General features: G+C 38.5%; 2 protein-coding genes across 2 annotated transcripts in view; both read right to left on the reverse strand.

The window, feature by feature from the left end:
• Positions 1–18,247, reverse strand: part of JADE1 (jade family PHD finger 1) — a 399,925-nt gene that overhangs the window by 89,853 nt on the left and 291,825 nt on the right. The gene's annotated exons all lie outside the window — the stretch shown is intronic.
• LOC101109485 (vesicle transport protein SFT2A-like) lies at positions 14,393–15,130 on the reverse strand. Its single transcript, XM_042234345.2, has one exon. It carries the CDS (start codon positions 15,128–15,130, stop codon positions 14,654–14,656), a length of 477 nt encoding a protein of 158 aa, XP_042090279.1. The 3' UTR covers positions 14,393–14,653.

An 18,247-nucleotide genomic window follows, 5' to 3' on the forward strand; every position in this document is an offset into this window, starting at 1 on the left:
GATGCACTACTGTGTAATTCTTTTGAAATAGTATTATTTCCTCAGCATCCATTTTCATTTTACTTTAAATACCATTAAAATTGATTTTTTTTAAACCCTAGTCATGAGGTACTTACCACACACGGCCTATGCTTTTAATTATTATTTTGTATATCTCTGTCTCATCCCTCAATTATATTTACCCTCCCTAAAGGCAGTAACAATTTCTTATACATATAATGTCTGTCAGACGTCCTAAACATAGCAGGTATCTGTCAAATATGTGTGTATCAATTGATAGTTTTGATAGTAACTTGAAACAGTCAGTCCCATTGTCAGGAATAGAAGCTCTCTCAAATTAGGTCAGTTAAGGAGAGATAACAACAGACCACTTGACAGATATCAAGGACATAAGCAAAGCAGACCTACATGCAGGCCATGGGACTGGACCCAAGGCTAGTCCTTTTCTCACAGGACCCTGGGGCTTCAGGTCTCGGCTTCTACCTGTGTAGCTCCTTCTTTCTCAGTGGTTTTAGTAGACTGACTTTCTTTTTATTGTGGTATCTCTATTCTCTGAAAATATGCTCTTACATTTGCTTTGGATCTACTCAACGATTTTATTTCAAGAGCCCATCACAGCATCTAATTGGTTAAATTTTAGTGGCCTAAGTCCAAATTCCACAAAGACATCATGTGATTAGGGTAGAGTTCAGCTCTAGTACAACTGGCCTTGAGTAGCAAGAAGGAGCTGTGGAGGAAATCAGGTAGCATACAAACTTATTCTCTGGTGGTTATTCCCATAAATAGGGCTTCTCTGGTGGCTCAGATGGTAAAATCTGTCTGCAATGTGGGAGACCTGGGTTCTATCCCTAGGTCATGAAGATACCCTGGAGAAGGGAATGGCTACCCACTTCAGAAATCTTGCCTGGAGAACTCCATGGACAGAGGAGCCTGGAGAGCGATGGTCCATTGCATCACAAAGAGGCAGACATGACCGAGTGATACCTTATCTGATAAAGTTATTCTTCTCCAAGAACTGAGGGGAACAGGCTCACTAAGAAGGGGTCACGAACAAGGAGATAACAACGACACAACTACTCCTGTTTATCTACTACAGTCTAGAACTCAAGACAAGTATACAAAAGTTAGACATCAGAGGTAACTATGGACATGGGCAAACTTCTCCCTTAGTCTAAATAAGGGCGTGGCATCCATGACCCTTGGGACACATCCAGCCCGTGGTCTGCTTTTGTAGCAGTGAAGAATGGTCATTACATGAAGAACAGGCTACAGAGATTGTAGGTGACCAACATTAAATATTTACTATCTGGCCCTTGATGGGTCAGAGTTTGCTAACTCGTGCTCAGATGATCTTTCTTTATTCTTTATTCATTCATTTCACAAATACCCACTGAATATCTACTATGCTCTAGGCACTATTACAAGTACTGTAGATGCAGTGATGTCACAAAGGCAAGCATGGTTCCTACCTTGGAAAAGCTGAGATTCTGTTGTGGGAGAGAAGAGATCAACAGTCAGCATATACATTAACAAATGAATAGGACAATTTCAGATTATAAGTGCTATGAACACGATAAGCAGAGGATATTAATAAAAGTAAAAAAACAAGGGAAGGAGACAAGTTGGGGAGATCTTATCTGTGAAAGTGATGTTTATGCTAAGACCGAAAAGATAGGAAAGAACCAGTCACGAGGAGGCCAGCATTACAGCCGGGGGAAATGAGGGCAAAGTCTCTGAGGCAGATAAGAGGTTGGCTTAGTCCAGGGACCTCAAACAAGCCCGTGGTATGAGGGCAGAGTATGGTAGGAAATGAAGTTAGATGTTAGGGAAGGGCCAACTCATCTATAGCCCTTGAAGGAAGCCACTGAAGATGACACAACCTCATGAAAGGTTTGATGTTCAAAATTTAAAAAATCTCTCTGGCTACCAAAAGATAGAGTATAGAGAAGTAAGAGTGAGTTCTATTTAAGAGATTATTGTAATTGTTCAGGTGAGATAGGGCTATGATTTAAAGTAAAATGGTATCATGGGAATGGAGAAAAGTGGATGAATTAAAATATTTTGAGGGACATCCCTGGTGGTGCAGTGGTTGAGAATTTGTCTTGCAATGCAGGGGATGTGCATTTGATCCTAGGTCAGGGAACTAAGATCCCAGATGCTGCAGAGCAACTAAGCCCATGTGCCACAACTACTGAGCTCACGTGCTAGAGCGTCCATGCGCCACAATGAAAGAAATCATATGATGCAACTAAGACCCAAAATGCAGACAAATTAAAAATATATATATATATGTATACATAAAGGACAAATAATGAGACTAATAGACTGGATATGAGAAGAGAGGAAACAACATGAATCCTAGATTTCTGTTTGAGCAGCGAGGTAGATGGTATAGGTCTTGTCACCTCATCCATATTATCTCTGATAACTGAGTAATTGAGTCTCTGGAACTAAGAATCACACATGTATTAGAAAAATTTTTTAAGTAAAAAAAAAAGTTATTCTCAGTATTGAATTTTCTTAACTTTTATATATGTTCTCTTCTATGAGGGATAAGGGAACAAAAAAGCACTTCTTTAGCAAACGCCAGACTACCTACTTGGAAAACTGCAAGCAGTCTCCCCTCTTCAGGATAACAGCCTGCGTGTGCTCTCTGCGAGTGGAATGACCTCTCAGCGTTGTCAGTTTGCCCCCTGGTGTTGTGCCTCTGTTCCTCCCTTTGGGAGATTGCTGTGAAAAGGCAGAGGACCACGGAGTCACCGTCCAATAGGAGACGCCTGACCCACTCCCTCTCCCCATCAACGGCTGTGCGCAAGATGAGAACCGCACTAGCCTAGAGACACTGAGGTTTGTTTTGAAGCATTTAAAGAGGAATGCCCAGGGGAAGCTTTAAATTTCTCTGTACTTAAAGAAGTTGAATTGTAAGAGCCATCTCTTTCCCCTTAATCACCAGGTCTAGTGTGAAGCCCGCCAACTTCAGAGAGTTAGTTAAAAGAAGTGACTAATGACTCAACTTTTTCCTTATCTCCCTCTCTTCAGGTTTGATCTCACCAGACACTCAGGATGCACTTTCTGGCTCTCACAAGACCTTTTCCAGTGAACTGCAGAGCCCAGGGAGCTCTGTATTTAGAGGCTGGCACCCCACTCCAGTACCCTTGCCTGGAAAATCCCATGGACCGAGGAGCCTGGTAGGCTGCGGTCCATGGGGTCGCGAAGGGTCGGAGACGACTGAGCGACTTCCCTTTCACTTTTCACTTTCACGCATTGGAGAAGGAAATGGCAACCCACTTCAGTGTTCTTGCCTGGAGAATCCCAGGGACGGGGGAGCCTGGTGGGCTGCCGTCTATGGGGTCACACAGAGTCAGACAGGACTGAAGTGACTTAGCGGCAGCAGCCTGTACCACCATCCAACCGACTGATGGGGAACTTCAGTGTCCAGAAGCCTGGGCCATGAGGAGAGTGGAGGGTGGAAGAGTGAGTGTATACACCAGGTCTCTAGAAATGTCCGAGTCAACAGTGATGGCTGAGACATGACCTAGAATCCCTGGGAGGACTTGATCGTTTTAGTGTAACAATTTGACCCCTATTATATAGAGAAACTTTTTTGAAGTTAGTTCTTCTAAAGTCTGCTTTTGTCTCTGCTCACTAACTCCTATACGGATTTATTTTAGAAGCTTTCATGGTTATTCCCATTGTTCCAGCTTCAATGATCAAAACATCCAGGACTATGGTTTGATTCTACCTCTTCGTAGTTATTTTATCACAGGTATTTCTAAATCTTAGATTATATGGAGCAGTTATTAGTTACTTTCAATCCACAGATTCACTGCATAATCCCTGATTATAATTTTATTGGGCTTCCCAGGTGGCTCAGATGGTAAAGAATCCGCCTGTGATGCGGGAGGCCTGGGTTTGATCCTTAGGCTGGGAAGATCCTCTGGAGAAGGAACGGCTAACCACTCCAGTATTCTTGCCTGGAGAATTCCATGGACAGAGGAGCCTGGCAGGTTACAGTCCATGAGGTTGTAGAGTCGGACACGACTGAGCGACTTTCATGTAACCAATTATTACTCTCTCAACAATCTTCCATCAGAGTCAGCTGTTCAAATCACACTTATTTCTAATGATGTCCACTCTCCTCCTCAAACAGGGGCTCCTTCCACTCTCCTTCACCATAACTGCGTGCTTCCAGGAGGTCCTTTGCCAACATCTAGTCAGACGTATCTTAAGTAATGAAGTTAACAGGGGAAAATAAAGGATGGAAATAAACACACTCAACACCAGTGAAGTTTAACTATTTAAAAGCGTATTACAAAGTGTAAGTGTGTTGCAGTGTGTTTTGTAAACCAGTGCTTATAAACCATTGTGTTTTCAAAATAACTTTTTCCTATTAAGCCTGCATCAAGAAGTGGGGTTAATTTGCCAGAGTACTTTTTCGTGATAATTACAGGAATTGTAGATTAGCAAAAATGAACTGAAAAGGTTCTGAGTTAATAAAATACACGCTAAAATTATAATATTCAACTGCATCGAGATTCCTCATGAGGAAAACATTAACCGTCCCTGATAGGCCAGTTTTGAGTTCAAGCCAGTACATTAAAAAACACTTAGGGAAAGACACCTTTCAAGTGACATGTGGTCCAACATTCCCCATAATGAAAGACACAGTTCTGTTATTCAGAGATTTGAAACAAACAGTAGATGAACTAATAAAGGATAAATTTCATGAATTAGAAGATATTTAATAAATGCTTTTTTCAGGTGATAATTATTTTGCCAGCCAGGCAATATAGCTCTTTACTTCTTAGAACCAGATGTAAAATATTGTAATCTGGCACTGACCTCTAGGAACACATTACCATTTACTTCAGGAACATTTGCTAAGTACCTCCTGGGTGTCAGGCACCATGCTAGGAGCAAGAGATGAAATCCCCAACAGGTAACCCTGTCTGAACACTTTGCTCAGAGATCCCATGACTAGCATCATTTATGTTACTTCAGATTGAGGTTTATCCCTCAGTTCATGGTATGTTATCATCACTGACATAGGCATGTTTTCTCTCTTGTTCTACTTATTTATTCTTTTTTGTTTCCATGCTTCATTCCCATTTTCCCTTCTCTCTCCTACCCAAGGAAACTATTCTAATGTACTTGATGTGTACTAGTTTGATTGTTTAAAAGGCCCTTACATGATTGTTGTTATCTTGGGAATTCCCTGGCAGTCCACTGGTTAGGACTCAGTACTTTTACTGCCAGGAACAGGGTTCAGTTCTTGGTCAGGAAACAAAGATCCCACCGGCTGCATGGTAGGACCAAAAAAATTATTATCTTTTATAGGTACAAAGATGGCATTGTAGATACATATAGAAAATATGCCCATATTTTTAAAATTACACTGTGGACTATATTGGATGAAATTGAAATCTTGAATTTGTTTTAAGATACTTTGACAAAGTAAAAATTTTAATGAAAAAAGGGTAGAAGAAGCAAACATGACAAAATCTTACTAATTTTATTTTATTTTATTTTTTATTTATTTATTTTTTTAGTTTTTTTATTTTTTAAATTTTAAAATCTTTAATTCTTACATGTGTTCCCAAACATGAACCCCCCTCCCACCTCCCTCCCCATAACATCTCTCTGGGTCATCCCCATGCACCAGCCCCAAGCATGCTGCATCCTGCGTCAGACATAGACTGGCGATTCAATTCTTACATGATAGTATACATGACAAAATCTTACTAATTTTAAAATCTGGGTGATAACTATATGAAAGTTCATTGTTCTATTTGTCATACTTCTGACATATTTGAATATTTTCAGCATGAAAAAATGAAAAACAAATTATTTCCTCCCCCTAGGTCACAGATAGTTTTATATATTTTCTTTTATTAATTTTATATTCTCAACTTCCATGTTTAGGCCTTTAATCCATGTGGGGTTTTAGGCAGGTATCTAGTTACATTTTTTTTTCTCATATGATGAGTAAGTTTTCCCAAAACTATCTGCTAAGTTGGGAGAAGGCAATGGCACCCCACTCCAGTTATCTTCTCTTTATCAGTTTTGTGGTACCACAAAATTAATAATAATTATATACACATTAGTGTATCTCTGTTCTTTTCCACTCATTAATTTGTTCTTGTGCCAATACCACCCTGTTTTTATTACTTTTTTAGTATAATTTAATATCTTTTTACTCTTTTTTATACTCTTGTTTTTAAAAGTTAGCTATTCACATGTCATTTTCATATAAGTTTTAGGTATGGCTATCAAAAATATTTCAAGTCCTTTTAAAAAATTTAGTAGTTTAAGGCTATAATATAGATCAAATTTGAAATTTATGGATACAATTTAAAAGAACTGAAAGGTTTATAATTATTTTATATCTATTTTCCTATCATACTGACTTACTAAAAGAATGATTCTATATATCTTCTATCAAAATCTGGCCAATCCGTGTTGTCTATTAACAAGCTAGCACTGTAGTAAAAGTAGGTGTATCTAGTTTTACAACACTAAGTGGATGGCAAAAAGTCAGAAGTCAAAGTTAGGAGAAGACATTCGTTCAACTCGTAATTATTCTAGTCTACACCAATTATTCTAGTCTAGACTACATCCTTTGGGGGATTACATTTAAGCAGACAACATCGAATGCATAAATGTACAATCTTTAGCACAAAAAGTCACAAGAATCTTTAGCACGAGAAGTCAGCTAATCAGTGAATGGACTAATGTGTTTCTAGCGCACAAAAGTGGAGAGTGAACGCATATTATGAGTGACAAATAGAAGAGTGGGCAAAGACAGGAGAGAGAACAGAGCAGGGCAGAGAAAGTATCAGAAGACAGCAAGATTTACTGTTGCCTGAAAAAAGTAAGCTAAATAATGTGTAAACCAGATAGCCATTTGTATGAAAAAGGGAAGAAAAAAATGTATATTTATATAATTTTTCTTGTATATACATAAAATATCTCTGGAAGGATACCAAAAATCTAATAGCATTGGTTGTTTGCAGGAGTGGAAATGGATTGGTTGGAATGAGAACAGAGAGAGGAGAAAGACTTCTTACTGTGTACTCTTTTATGTACTTTTTAATCGAACTATGTAAATTATCTATTTAAAATTTTTCCAGTTAAAAAGTTGATGGATCAGAAAAAATTTTTTATGATTATTTATAATATGGAATAGGAACAGCAGGCATGCATGCATATACATCTGTACACATGCATCAAATGAATTTTGTTCCACTAATTCAACCACTAGTTCAGCCTTACATTAGTAAGAAAAACAGGAAGAGACCATGGCAGAAGTTCCAAGTGTATTATCAATGCCTATAAGCCACACAGAATATCCACCAATATGAACAGAGCAGAACGAGGAACAGGGTATTGAAGAGGTGGGTCTAAGTTATCCCTGATGTCCTGGTGATCTTTTGAATTTTAGAGTCTGAAAGATATTTACTCACAAGCTACAATCTCAGTTTACTCTCCTATACCACCTGCCACTAGGATGTTGGAAAAACAACTTGGTCAGTTTTTTTCTCCTCTCAGTCAGTTGAAATCTACGTCCTAAGTTTAATGATGGAGTATTGATCTGTATAGTATAAGAACCGAAAACTACTCAGCTATCCCAGCAAGTTCACTGACAACCATTAAAAGGTTACAGATAATGCACTGTAAACAACACAAGAGAGACAGATTTCTACAGCCTCACAGCAGCAAGAGCTAACAGTAAGGCTCAACAGTGTTTTTCCAGCTCATAGTCCAAATATTGTATTTTGCAGGTAATTCTTTCTCTGAGTGGCAGATAATTCCTAAATTGATTTATATAGTTTTATCCTTTCTTCCACTGGAGAATGGAATGGCAAACCACTTCAGCATTCTTGCCTTGAGAAACCCATGAACAGTATGAAAAGGCAAAAAGATGAACCCCCCAGGTCATAGGTGTCCAATATGCAACTAGAGAAAAAGTGGAGAAACAGCTTCAGAAGGAATGAAGAGGTGTAGCCAAAGCAGAAACAACACTCAGTTGTGGATGTGTCTGGTGGTAAAAGTAAAGTTTGATGCTGTAAAGAACAGTATTGCATAGAACCTGGAATGTCAGCTCCATGAATCAAGGTAAATTAGAAGTGGTCAAACAGGAGATGGCCAAGAATGAATATCAATATTTTAGGAATCAGTGAACTAAAATGGATGGAAATGGGAAAATTTAATTCAGATGACCATTATATCCCCAGGTAGCTCTAGTGGTAAAGAACCCATCTGCCAATGCAGGAGACTTAGGACACCCCAGTTCAATCCCTGGGTCAGGAAGATGCCCTGTAGGAAGGCATGGCAACCCAGCCCAGTATTCTTGCCTGGAGAATCCTGTGGACAGAGGAACTTGGCAGGCTACAGTCCATGGGGTTGCAAAGTCAGACATGGCTTAAGTGACTTACCATGCATACACCCTAGCATCCATGTGAGCAAAAATTCCTTAGAAGAAATGGAGTAGCCATCACAGTCAACAAAAGAGGCTGCAATGTGGTACTCAGGTGCAATCTCAAAAATGACAGAATGATCTTAGTTCATTTCCAAGGCAAACCATTTAATATCACAGTAATTCAAGTCTATGCTCCAACTACTAATGCCAAAGAAGCTTAAGTTGAATGGTTCTATGAAGACCTACAAGGCCTTCTAGAACTAACACCAAAAAAAGAAGTCATTTTCATCAGAGGGGACTGAAATGCAAAAGCAGAAAGTCAAGAGATACTTGAAATAACAGGCAAGCTTGGCCTTGGAGTACAAAATAAGCAGGGCAAAGGCAAAGAGAGTTTGGCCAAGAGAACACACTGGTCATAGCAAACACCCTATCCAACAACATAAGAGACAACTCTACATATGGACATCACCAGATGGTCAATACCAAAATCAGATTGCTTATATTCTTTGCAGCTGAAGATGGTGAAGCTCTATACAGTCACCAAAAACAAGACCAGGAGCTGACTGTGGCCCAGATCATGAACTCCTTATTGCCAAATTCAGACTTAAATTGAAGAAAGTAGGGAAAACCCCTATATCATTCAGGTATGACCTAAATCAAACCCCTTATGATTATATAGTGGAAGTGATAAATAGATTCAAGGGATTAGATTTGATAGAGTGCCAGAAGAACTATGGACAGAGGTTCATAACATTATACAGGAGGTGGTGATCAAAACCATCCCCAGGAAAAAGAAAGGTAAAAAGGCAAAGCAGTTGCCTGAGGATGACTTACAAATAGAAAAGAGAAATGACAGGCAACGCAGAAAAGGAAAGGTATACCCATTTGAGTGCAGTTCCGAAGAATAGCAAGGAGAGATAAGCAAGTCTTCCTAAGTGAACAATGCAAAGAAATAGAGGATAACAATAGAATGGGAAAGACTAGAGATCTCTTCAAGAAAATTAGAGATACCAAGGGGACATTTCATGCAAGGATAAACAAAGACACAATAAAGGACAGAAATTATATGGACCCAACAGAAGTAGAAGATATGAAGAAGGGGTGGCAAGAATACACAGAAGAACTATACAAAAGAGGTCTTAACAACCTAGATAACCACAATGGTGTGATCACTCACCTAGAGCCAGATATCCTGAAGTGTGAAGTCAAGTAAGCCTTAGGAAGAATTACTACAAACAAGCTAGTGGAAGTGATGGAATTCCAGTTGAGCTATTTCAAATCCTAAACGATGATGCTATGAAAGTGTAGTACTCAATATGCCAGCAAATTTGGAAAACTCAGCAGTGACCACAGGACTGGAAAAGGTCAGTTTTCATTCCAATCCCAAAGAAAGGCAATGCCAAAGAACATTCAAACTACCACACAATTGCACTCATCTCACACACTAGCAAAGTAATGCTCAAAATTCTCCAAGCTAGGCTTCAACAGTACAAGAACTGAGAACTTCCAGATGTACAAGCTGGACTTAGAAAAGGCAGAGGAACCAGAGATAAAATTGCCAACATTTATCGGATCATAGAAAAAGCAAGAGAATTCCAGAAAAATATCTACTTCTGCTACACTGACTACACTAAAGCCTTTGACTGTGTAGAGCACAACAAACTGTGGAAAATTCTTCAAGAGATGGGAATACCAGACTACCTTACCTGCCTAAACCTGTATGCAGGTCAAGAAGCAAAAGTTAGAACCAGACGTGGAACAATAGACTGGTTCCAAATTGGGGAAAGGAGTGCATCAATCCTGTATATTGTCATCCTGCTTATTTAACTTATATGCAGAGTACGTCATGTGAAATGCTGGGCTGGATGAAGTTCAAGCTGGAATCAAGATTGCCAGGAGAAATATCAATAACCTCAGATATGCAGATGACACCACTCTTATGGCAGAAGGGGAAGAACCGAAGAGCCTCTTGATGAATGTAAAGGAAAAGAGTGAAAATGCTAGCTTAAAACTCAACATTCAAAAAAACGAAGATCATGGCATCTAGTTCCTTTCCTTCATGGCAAACAGATGCAGAAATAACGGAAACAGTAACAGACTTTATTTTCTTGGGCTCCAGAATGACTATGGATAGTGACTGCAGCCATGAAATTAAAAGTCACTTGGTCCTTGGAAGAAAAGCTATGAAAAACCTACACAGCATTATTAAAAAGCTGAGCTATCACTTTGCCAACAGTGGTCCATAAAGTCAAAGCTATGATTTTCCAGTAGTCATGTACATATATGAGATGTGGACCATAAAGAAGGCTGAGTGCCAAAGAATTGATGCTTTTAAACTGTAGTGTTGGAGAAGAATCTTGACAGTCCCTTGGACAACAAGGAGATCAAACCAATCAATCCTAAAGGAAATCAACCCTGGATATTTATTGGAAGGACTGATGCTGATGCTCCAACACTTTGGCCATCGGATGCAAAGAGCTAACTCATTGGAACAGACCCTGATGCTGGAAAAGATTGAAGGCAGGAGGAGAAGGGGACAACAGGATAAAATGGTTGGATGATGTCACCAATTCAATGAACATGAGCTTGAGCCAACTCTGGGAGACTGTGAAGGATAGGGAAGCCTGGTATGCTGCAGTCCACAGGGTCTCAAAGAGTCAGACACGACAGAGCCACTGATCATCTTTTCTACCACCAGCAATGGTGGTAGATTTACCTTACCTTGACAATGTACCTATGATATATTTATAAATACCACATCCATGTCATAGCTGTATATATGTGTTGAAATTCCCCTAAATTAAAATTTGCATATTGATTTTGAAAATCACATACATTCATCAAGTATATACATTCTGATCCTTTAGATTTTAATCTTAACAGATTATCTTCTTGCTTTTTTGAAATTCTGAGTTATGTTCTATGTTATGGTTTTACTTAGAATTTTTCACATAAAATGTTCTTCTCTGATAACTATCATTTAACAATTGTCTTATGTTCCTTACTGCTACCGCTGAAAATTTTGTGCTGGATTTTTAAGCACTCTTCATTATAATTTGTGTGGAATCATGAATATGAGCAAAGATCTGGAATATGATCAGGTCCACACAAAATTTTTAGGTTGCCCATACCCTGAGACTCATTTTCTACTGAAATATTAGAGAAATACACTTCATTTAAATCTTTATAAATGAAGGCAAGTACAAATTCTATTAAAAAATCAAAATGCTACTGCAGTTAGTTACTTGAACAGTGTAACCAGGCTGCTTGAGATCAAATCCCAGAGCTACCACTTACCAGCTATGTAACTGTGATAACAGACTTATCCTCTCTGGGCCTCAGTTTTCTCATCTGCAGAGTTGGGCTAATAGTGGTTTGTGAAGAAGATTATGAGTAAATATACATAAAGTATTAGAACTGTGTTGATGTAGTAAGTTTATTATTTCTGCCGAAATAAGTAATTTGTGGGTCGATTACCTGGGAGTTCTTTTACCTTTTTTTTTTACAATTTATTTTTCTTTACTTTTTTTCATATAGTTTTCCCTTTTTTAAATAGCTCTAGATCCCCCATCATCATCAAAGTATACGGTATTATTCAGTGCCTATGCTGGTGTACCTCAATTTCCTATAGAAAGGGTTAGCTATGACTTCATCAATGTTCAAGGTCAATTTTGGTAAGGTAACATAGGTCTTTTTTTTTTTTTCTCATTTGGTTTCTTTCTCTGAATCTTTTCTTCTCATCATGAACCAGATGCCATGTAGGGTGATAATCAAATTGAGAAGTGAAATACAAAGGAAAAGGCAATCTGACTTTTAGAGCCCTAAGAGAGTTTATGAGCTAAATGAAGACAGAATCCAGACATTTTACCTAGTGAATGCCCAGGGGGATAAAAAGGACAACAATCTCAACCAATAAAGCACAGTAACTACAGAAGCTTTTCCACATCACAACACATCCTGACCTTACTCAGAGAGCTTTTCGCTACTTAATCTTTTCATGGATGTCTTATGCACCAGAGGGGACAAGAGCAAGAACAGAATAAGCCATGGAGTTTCAGAGAGAATAAAGTACAGAGATTCAGAGGAAAAATAAAAGAATTCATTTTTTAAAAAAGAGGCAAGTTTTGACAAAAAGGAAATGGGAACAGGAATGGAGATGGAAATGCCATATGAAAACTGCATATCCAGGGAGAAATATGGGAATACATGCAGTGCTTAGGAGATGACAATAAGCACCATTCTCCTCTGAAAGGAGAAACCAAAAGAAAAAAAAATCAGAGAACATGTGGGAAAACACATAGAAAGCACCTGAAAGGATGAACCTGGAAAGAAGAAAAGAGCTTAAATTCACATTTGAGTGAAGAAAGGCTTTCTTCCTTTTCAAAATCCCCATGCCTGACTAGCAGCAGTCTTTGTGGTATTCACACCTCCATCCCATTGCCCCGTCTTTTGACATATATTTTCATTCAAATAGGCTGCAAATCACCCGTACTAGAATCTTGCCAAATCATATTTTAAAAGTCTGTAAGAGACGATGCTCTTGGAATAGTGTCTTGGGACTGGCTATTAGGTAGCAGAACTTTAGGCTCTGCCTGAAGAGCCACAGCAGCAGGGGACAGGCTGAAAGTTAGCTTACCAGGTTAGAGCTCAGATTACTTCCTCAGGTGACCCAGTTGGCTTTGCTAGCTTTGTGGCACAAATTGGTCTCTAGTCCCAGCCAGCTGTCACAAAGCTGCCAATAGCCAAAGGATGTCTTGGGTCTTATACAGCCTGAGGATCCTGCACAGTTTAGCCCAGAGAACATCATGGCTATAACAGGGAGGATCAGGATTAGAACCCAGTGTCCTAGTTCAAAAAAGCACTTTCACTTCGGAGGTGAGATTTCTGGAGTCTAAGCATGGCTAAGTAAGGCTTACTAGAGAACTTTCATTTGCTGGGACACTACTGTTTGGGCAACTGTTTTTGTTTTCCTTCTTTCCTACCTCTATTAGATGGGTAAGGTTTTCTGGGCTATCTTTCTCCTGGTCCTCTTGTCCTCCCATCACCCTATACTGGTTTGGAAGTTATGATGTTTCATTTCTTTTAGTGATTTCCATTAATTAAAAAAAATACTATGGGATTTTCCAAACACATATAAATAGAGTGAATAGTATAAATTTCCCAATGTACCTATTGCCTGGCTTCATCAGGTATAAATAAACTGCCAATTTTGCTCCACCTTTGATTATTTTGAAGAAATCCTAGAGAATACATCAATTCACCTACACATATGTTACTATGTATCTCTAAAAGATAGGGACTCTTTTAAAAATATATACATAATCACAATGGTAGTACCACACCTAAAAACATTAAAAATAATCCTTTTATATTCTCAAATATATATATATATTGGATTTATATATATCCAGTCAGTGTTCACTCTTTCTCCACGGCCTTCATTTGTCTTCCTTTTTTCCTTTTTTTGGCAGTTCGCAGTACTCTTGCCTGGAAAATCCCATGGACAGAGGAGCCTGGTAGGCTCCAGTCCACGGGATCGCACAGAGTTGGACACGACTAAAGCGACTTAGCAGCAGCAGCAGCAGTTGTTTGGGTCAGTATCTAAATAAGATACTGCAATTCTTCAGTAAGTGTTTAAGTCTCTCTCTCCTTTCTCTCTGTTGCCCTTCTTTCTCTCTGTTTTTATCTTGTAATTTGCTCTTTGTTTTTCCCAAGTGTGAGTTTATTTCGAAATTATGAAGATTTATATATTATTTTTTATTACATATAATAAAGCAATCTTTAGCTTAAAGCAAAAACTTTCACATTTAAAGTTTTTATTTTAAAAAGGTGTTTTTAAAATGTAGACACTTAAAAACCACCAAAAAGGCTGAATATATCTTGCAGCATAGGCTTAATCCTTAAATATTCACATCCCAAATGCTGTTTAGAAAAGATTTAAAAACTGGCTAAAAATCATTTACAATGGGCAATGATTAAAATCTCCTTGTCTCTGGAAGAGTAGATTAATGGCACATAATGAATTTACTGTCACACGCATTTAACAGTTTAGTCAGCATGTAGTTTTTATCAGTATACAAAATGGTCTTAGGTGGTCAGTGCAGTTGTTCTGGAGTGAATACTGGGTCAGGAAAAGTGGACTTCACCAGAAGGAAAACATCAAAAAAAAAAAACCAAACCAGAACATCAACTTTCAAATGGTCTTTTCAAAGTTTCCTTCTTACCAAAGAGCTTTCAGCTCTGGAGAGAAGAACAGCACTTAATTAGTGCAACTCTTGCATATGGGATGTATGGCAGACTATACCAGGTCATCAACAGGAACTGCAATATGCAGAATAATATAGCCAGCCCCTTCTTATGCCACCAAAAAGCAGTGCACAGTGTAAGCACCAAACACAAAAGTATAACAATTGTTGAAAGCAGTCTCTTTGTTTCAAAAATTTTCTTCAGTTGTTTCATGGGTCCCATTAAAAAGCATGTACTGGCTAAGGCAGCAGTATATCCAAAGGTATAAAACACTTCAAAAAGCTTGATGCCTCCAGGGAGCCACAGCAATCCAGTTCCAAGGATGGAGAAGATGCCACTGACGACGCATATCTCAAACCACTTCAGCCTGGTGTTGAAACTAAGGGATAAGGCATCAAGGACCTGCATGGTCAGGCCTTGCTCCTTGTTGTCCTGGACGCTCAGGACCCACAGCAGCTTCTCCATGGCCCGCTCTTGGGCCACAGCAGCGGCAGCTGCCCTGCCTGCCCCACCTGCCCCTCTCGCCCACTGAGAAATCTTGTAATTTGTTTTTTAAGTGAAGAAACTTTTTTTTTTTTACCTACTAAGTTTCCCACAGTCTGTTTTGCTGACTGCATCCTTTTTTTTTTTAAGAAAACATATTCCACTGTCTCTTATGTTTCCTGTGAAATTATAGTTAGATCTAAAGTCTGGAGCAGATTCAGGGCTTTGTTTATTTATATGTGTGGTGTTTGTTGGCAAGATAGCTTCATGGATGGAGCCGCACACGTGTATCAGGAGATATATAATGTTTAATTATGACATTACCAGATATTGATGGTCACTACCCTAGAATCAGTTAATTAGAGGATACATATGATGATATATTTTTCTTTTTCCTTCTTTATTAGCTGGGATTTTTTTTTTTTTTTGTAGAAAAAACATTTCCTCCATCAAATACTGAGTTACACTGAAATTCAGATAATATGGGAAAGATAGGATAAGTTCTTAATTCTGTCTATTAATCACATTTTAAATTAGCTAGCTGGTTCTAGCTTCCTCTAAAGGTGATCAATAAAATTGAGAGTCTGTATTTGTGGGTGGGGAGGGGAAGAATCTCATTGAACAAATGGATTCAAACATAAACTGTAAACAAATAAAATGTTGTGGTTTAAACCAATAATTTTGGAGTCGTTTGTAACACAGCAGAACATAACTGCAGCAGACCCCTTTCATTTAAAGAGAAAGCTTTGTGAATAAAGGTGTTCACTAAAAGCATCTGCCATTATCCTTTTTGCTGCACCCATGAGCTAGCATGCCATCCTTGATGGGCAGGTGGCATTGCCATTAGTTTTAGAAATCACTCCCCATCTGTGCCCATCCAAGTTGCCTGATCAATCCATGTTTCCTTCATGTCTTGTTTGGCATTACTGCCTCATGGATCATGTACTACATTTGCCTCTCAAGAGGCAGCCCCTTGCCCATAGCCAGGTTATCTGGTCTCTGCCATTGCTTCTAATTCACTAGTGACTCATTTATTTCAAATCAGATGTCCAGGAGGCTCTTTTCCTAAAGATAGAACTTTAAGCAGAACTGGTCAGTCTCTTTCAGTCACAAAAAAAGCCATATTTAATTTGCAGGATACTTTTGACATTACTAGAACTGTATTCCTGTCCGAATGACAATGATTTGTGTGCAATTTCATTTGAGTATGAGGCACTGACATACAGCTTTCTTAATAATCAGTCTCTGTCTGGGAGCCTATGGACTGATGGTAGGGCTAAACAGAATATTCTTACAGTAATTTTTTTACAGTAAAATTTTAATGGCTATGTCTAGAAACTTCTTGAGTATCCAGATCTCCAACATTTTGTAATGAAGACACAACTAGATTTGTTTACTAGCTAAGTGAATCTCACTCACCATCTTTCAAGCTTGGCCGATTCTTTTCTGCAAAGTACTTTAAAGGCATCTCATCTAACTCTCACAAAATCTCCAGGAAATGGGATTCATAATTATAGATAACAATACACCAGCACTTTTCAGGTCACTTGCAAATAGCAAAGCTGTAAAAGTTAAATCAAAATGTGCTGGGGGTTTGCCCCACTGACTCTAGACTGAGTATAGATCATTCTCATCAAGGTATGTTGGAACCCTAACTAGGCACTAGGGGGGCTACTAAAAAGGTATAAAACAGAACCTGTAACTTTGGTGGTCAATGAATGACACATACTTGCTGACTGCTCTGTGGACACTCCCATGGTTTTGTTGTGTATAAATTCCCCGCAAGTGAAGGGGGAAAAAAAAAAAAGCTAATCCTAGGCAGAGGAGCTAGGTAGAGAGAAGCAGAAGAAAGAAACCAAAGAAAAAAGAAGGTTTTTTGACATAATAAGACTTATCCATAGACCACAGTATATACAACTCAGGCCAGAAGGAAATATAGTAGATTTACATTGCTTCTTTCTATGTTTTATTGTAGTACCATAAGACTGTAGCAAGAAAGGAAGAACAACAAGAAAAACACTGAAACACCATAACAACAATGTTCTGATAGGCAGCTCATCCCCCTCATGGTGATGTTTTCTTTGATCAAGTTGCTCATTAGCAACTATGATTGAGAGGGAGGGTGGTTGTGGGGTGGAGTAGTGAGTATACCCAGGAATAGTTCTTAGAAATCCTTGATCAGGTTCAGTAGCATCTTGCTAAACACCTCCAGCCTGGTAATTTATATACAGTCTTATGCAAAAACGCAGACACACTCTTCTGCCCTGGTCTGCTAGCAAAGAGAAGGCAGCTTATAGCTGCAGAGAAAGCTCACATTACAAAGACTTCATTACTTTTACAAAATATGCACCCAAGGACATTTACTAGTGTTTTGAGAGCTATTATCATAAATAATTAAAACTAAACTATTCTTCTCTAAATAAATGTATAAAGTACATTGGGTGATTCCAAGCACTAAGCTTTCTCAACATACTGCTTTGTAGACTTACAATGCAAAAACCCACCCAGGCCATTAAATTCACATTCCTGATTTTTCCAGAGAGATTTTATAAAGCAAATTTAGATGAGGCACAAGAACTCAGGGCCTAGAACTCATACTTTCTAGTTGGTCCTTTTATCCTATGGTAATTATTTACAAGGAAGTGAAAATGTTTATAGACAGCTTTGCAGAAAGGACTCTCACAGTAGTATTTTAAACAAATACTCTGATGCACAGTTCAAAAAGCCCGTGTGTCAAGCAACATGACATTTCTTAAGCATCACTGCTGTCTTGGAAGCCATTGTAATTTGCGTTGAGGAGTTTCCTTCTGCAGTCTTTCCTACTCAAAGAAATAAAATGAACAGATATCACAAATCCACACTATGACTGAAAGGATTTCCTATGCTCATGAAACTAACATGCACTCTGATCTGTTGCTCAAACAGTAAACTGGATATTTAATAACTGCTTGACTTGCTCCTACATTAGTCCTTGAGAAGTGACTTGGCTTGAGAGTGAAAAGCTATTTTAGGGTTGATTTCTATAGGCAGGATTCTCCATATTTGGTTGATCAACTTCCAAGCTTATCCTGATTTGAGTCTTCTGAAGATGAGTAGCTT

The sequence above is a fragment of the Ovis aries genome, chromosome 17 (genome assembly GCF_016772045.2).
Source record: "Ovis aries strain OAR_USU_Benz2616 breed Rambouillet chromosome 17, ARS-UI_Ramb_v3.0, whole genome shotgun sequence".
Taxonomy (NCBI): Eukaryota; Metazoa; Chordata; class Mammalia; order Artiodactyla; family Bovidae; genus Ovis; species Ovis aries.

Bases quoted from the DNA above. Each gene is read 5' to 3' on its own strand.
- LOC101109485 (XM_042234345.2), bottom strand. From the start codon at position 15,130: ATGGAGAAGCTGCTGTGGGTCCTGAGCGTCCAGGACAACAAGGAGCAA.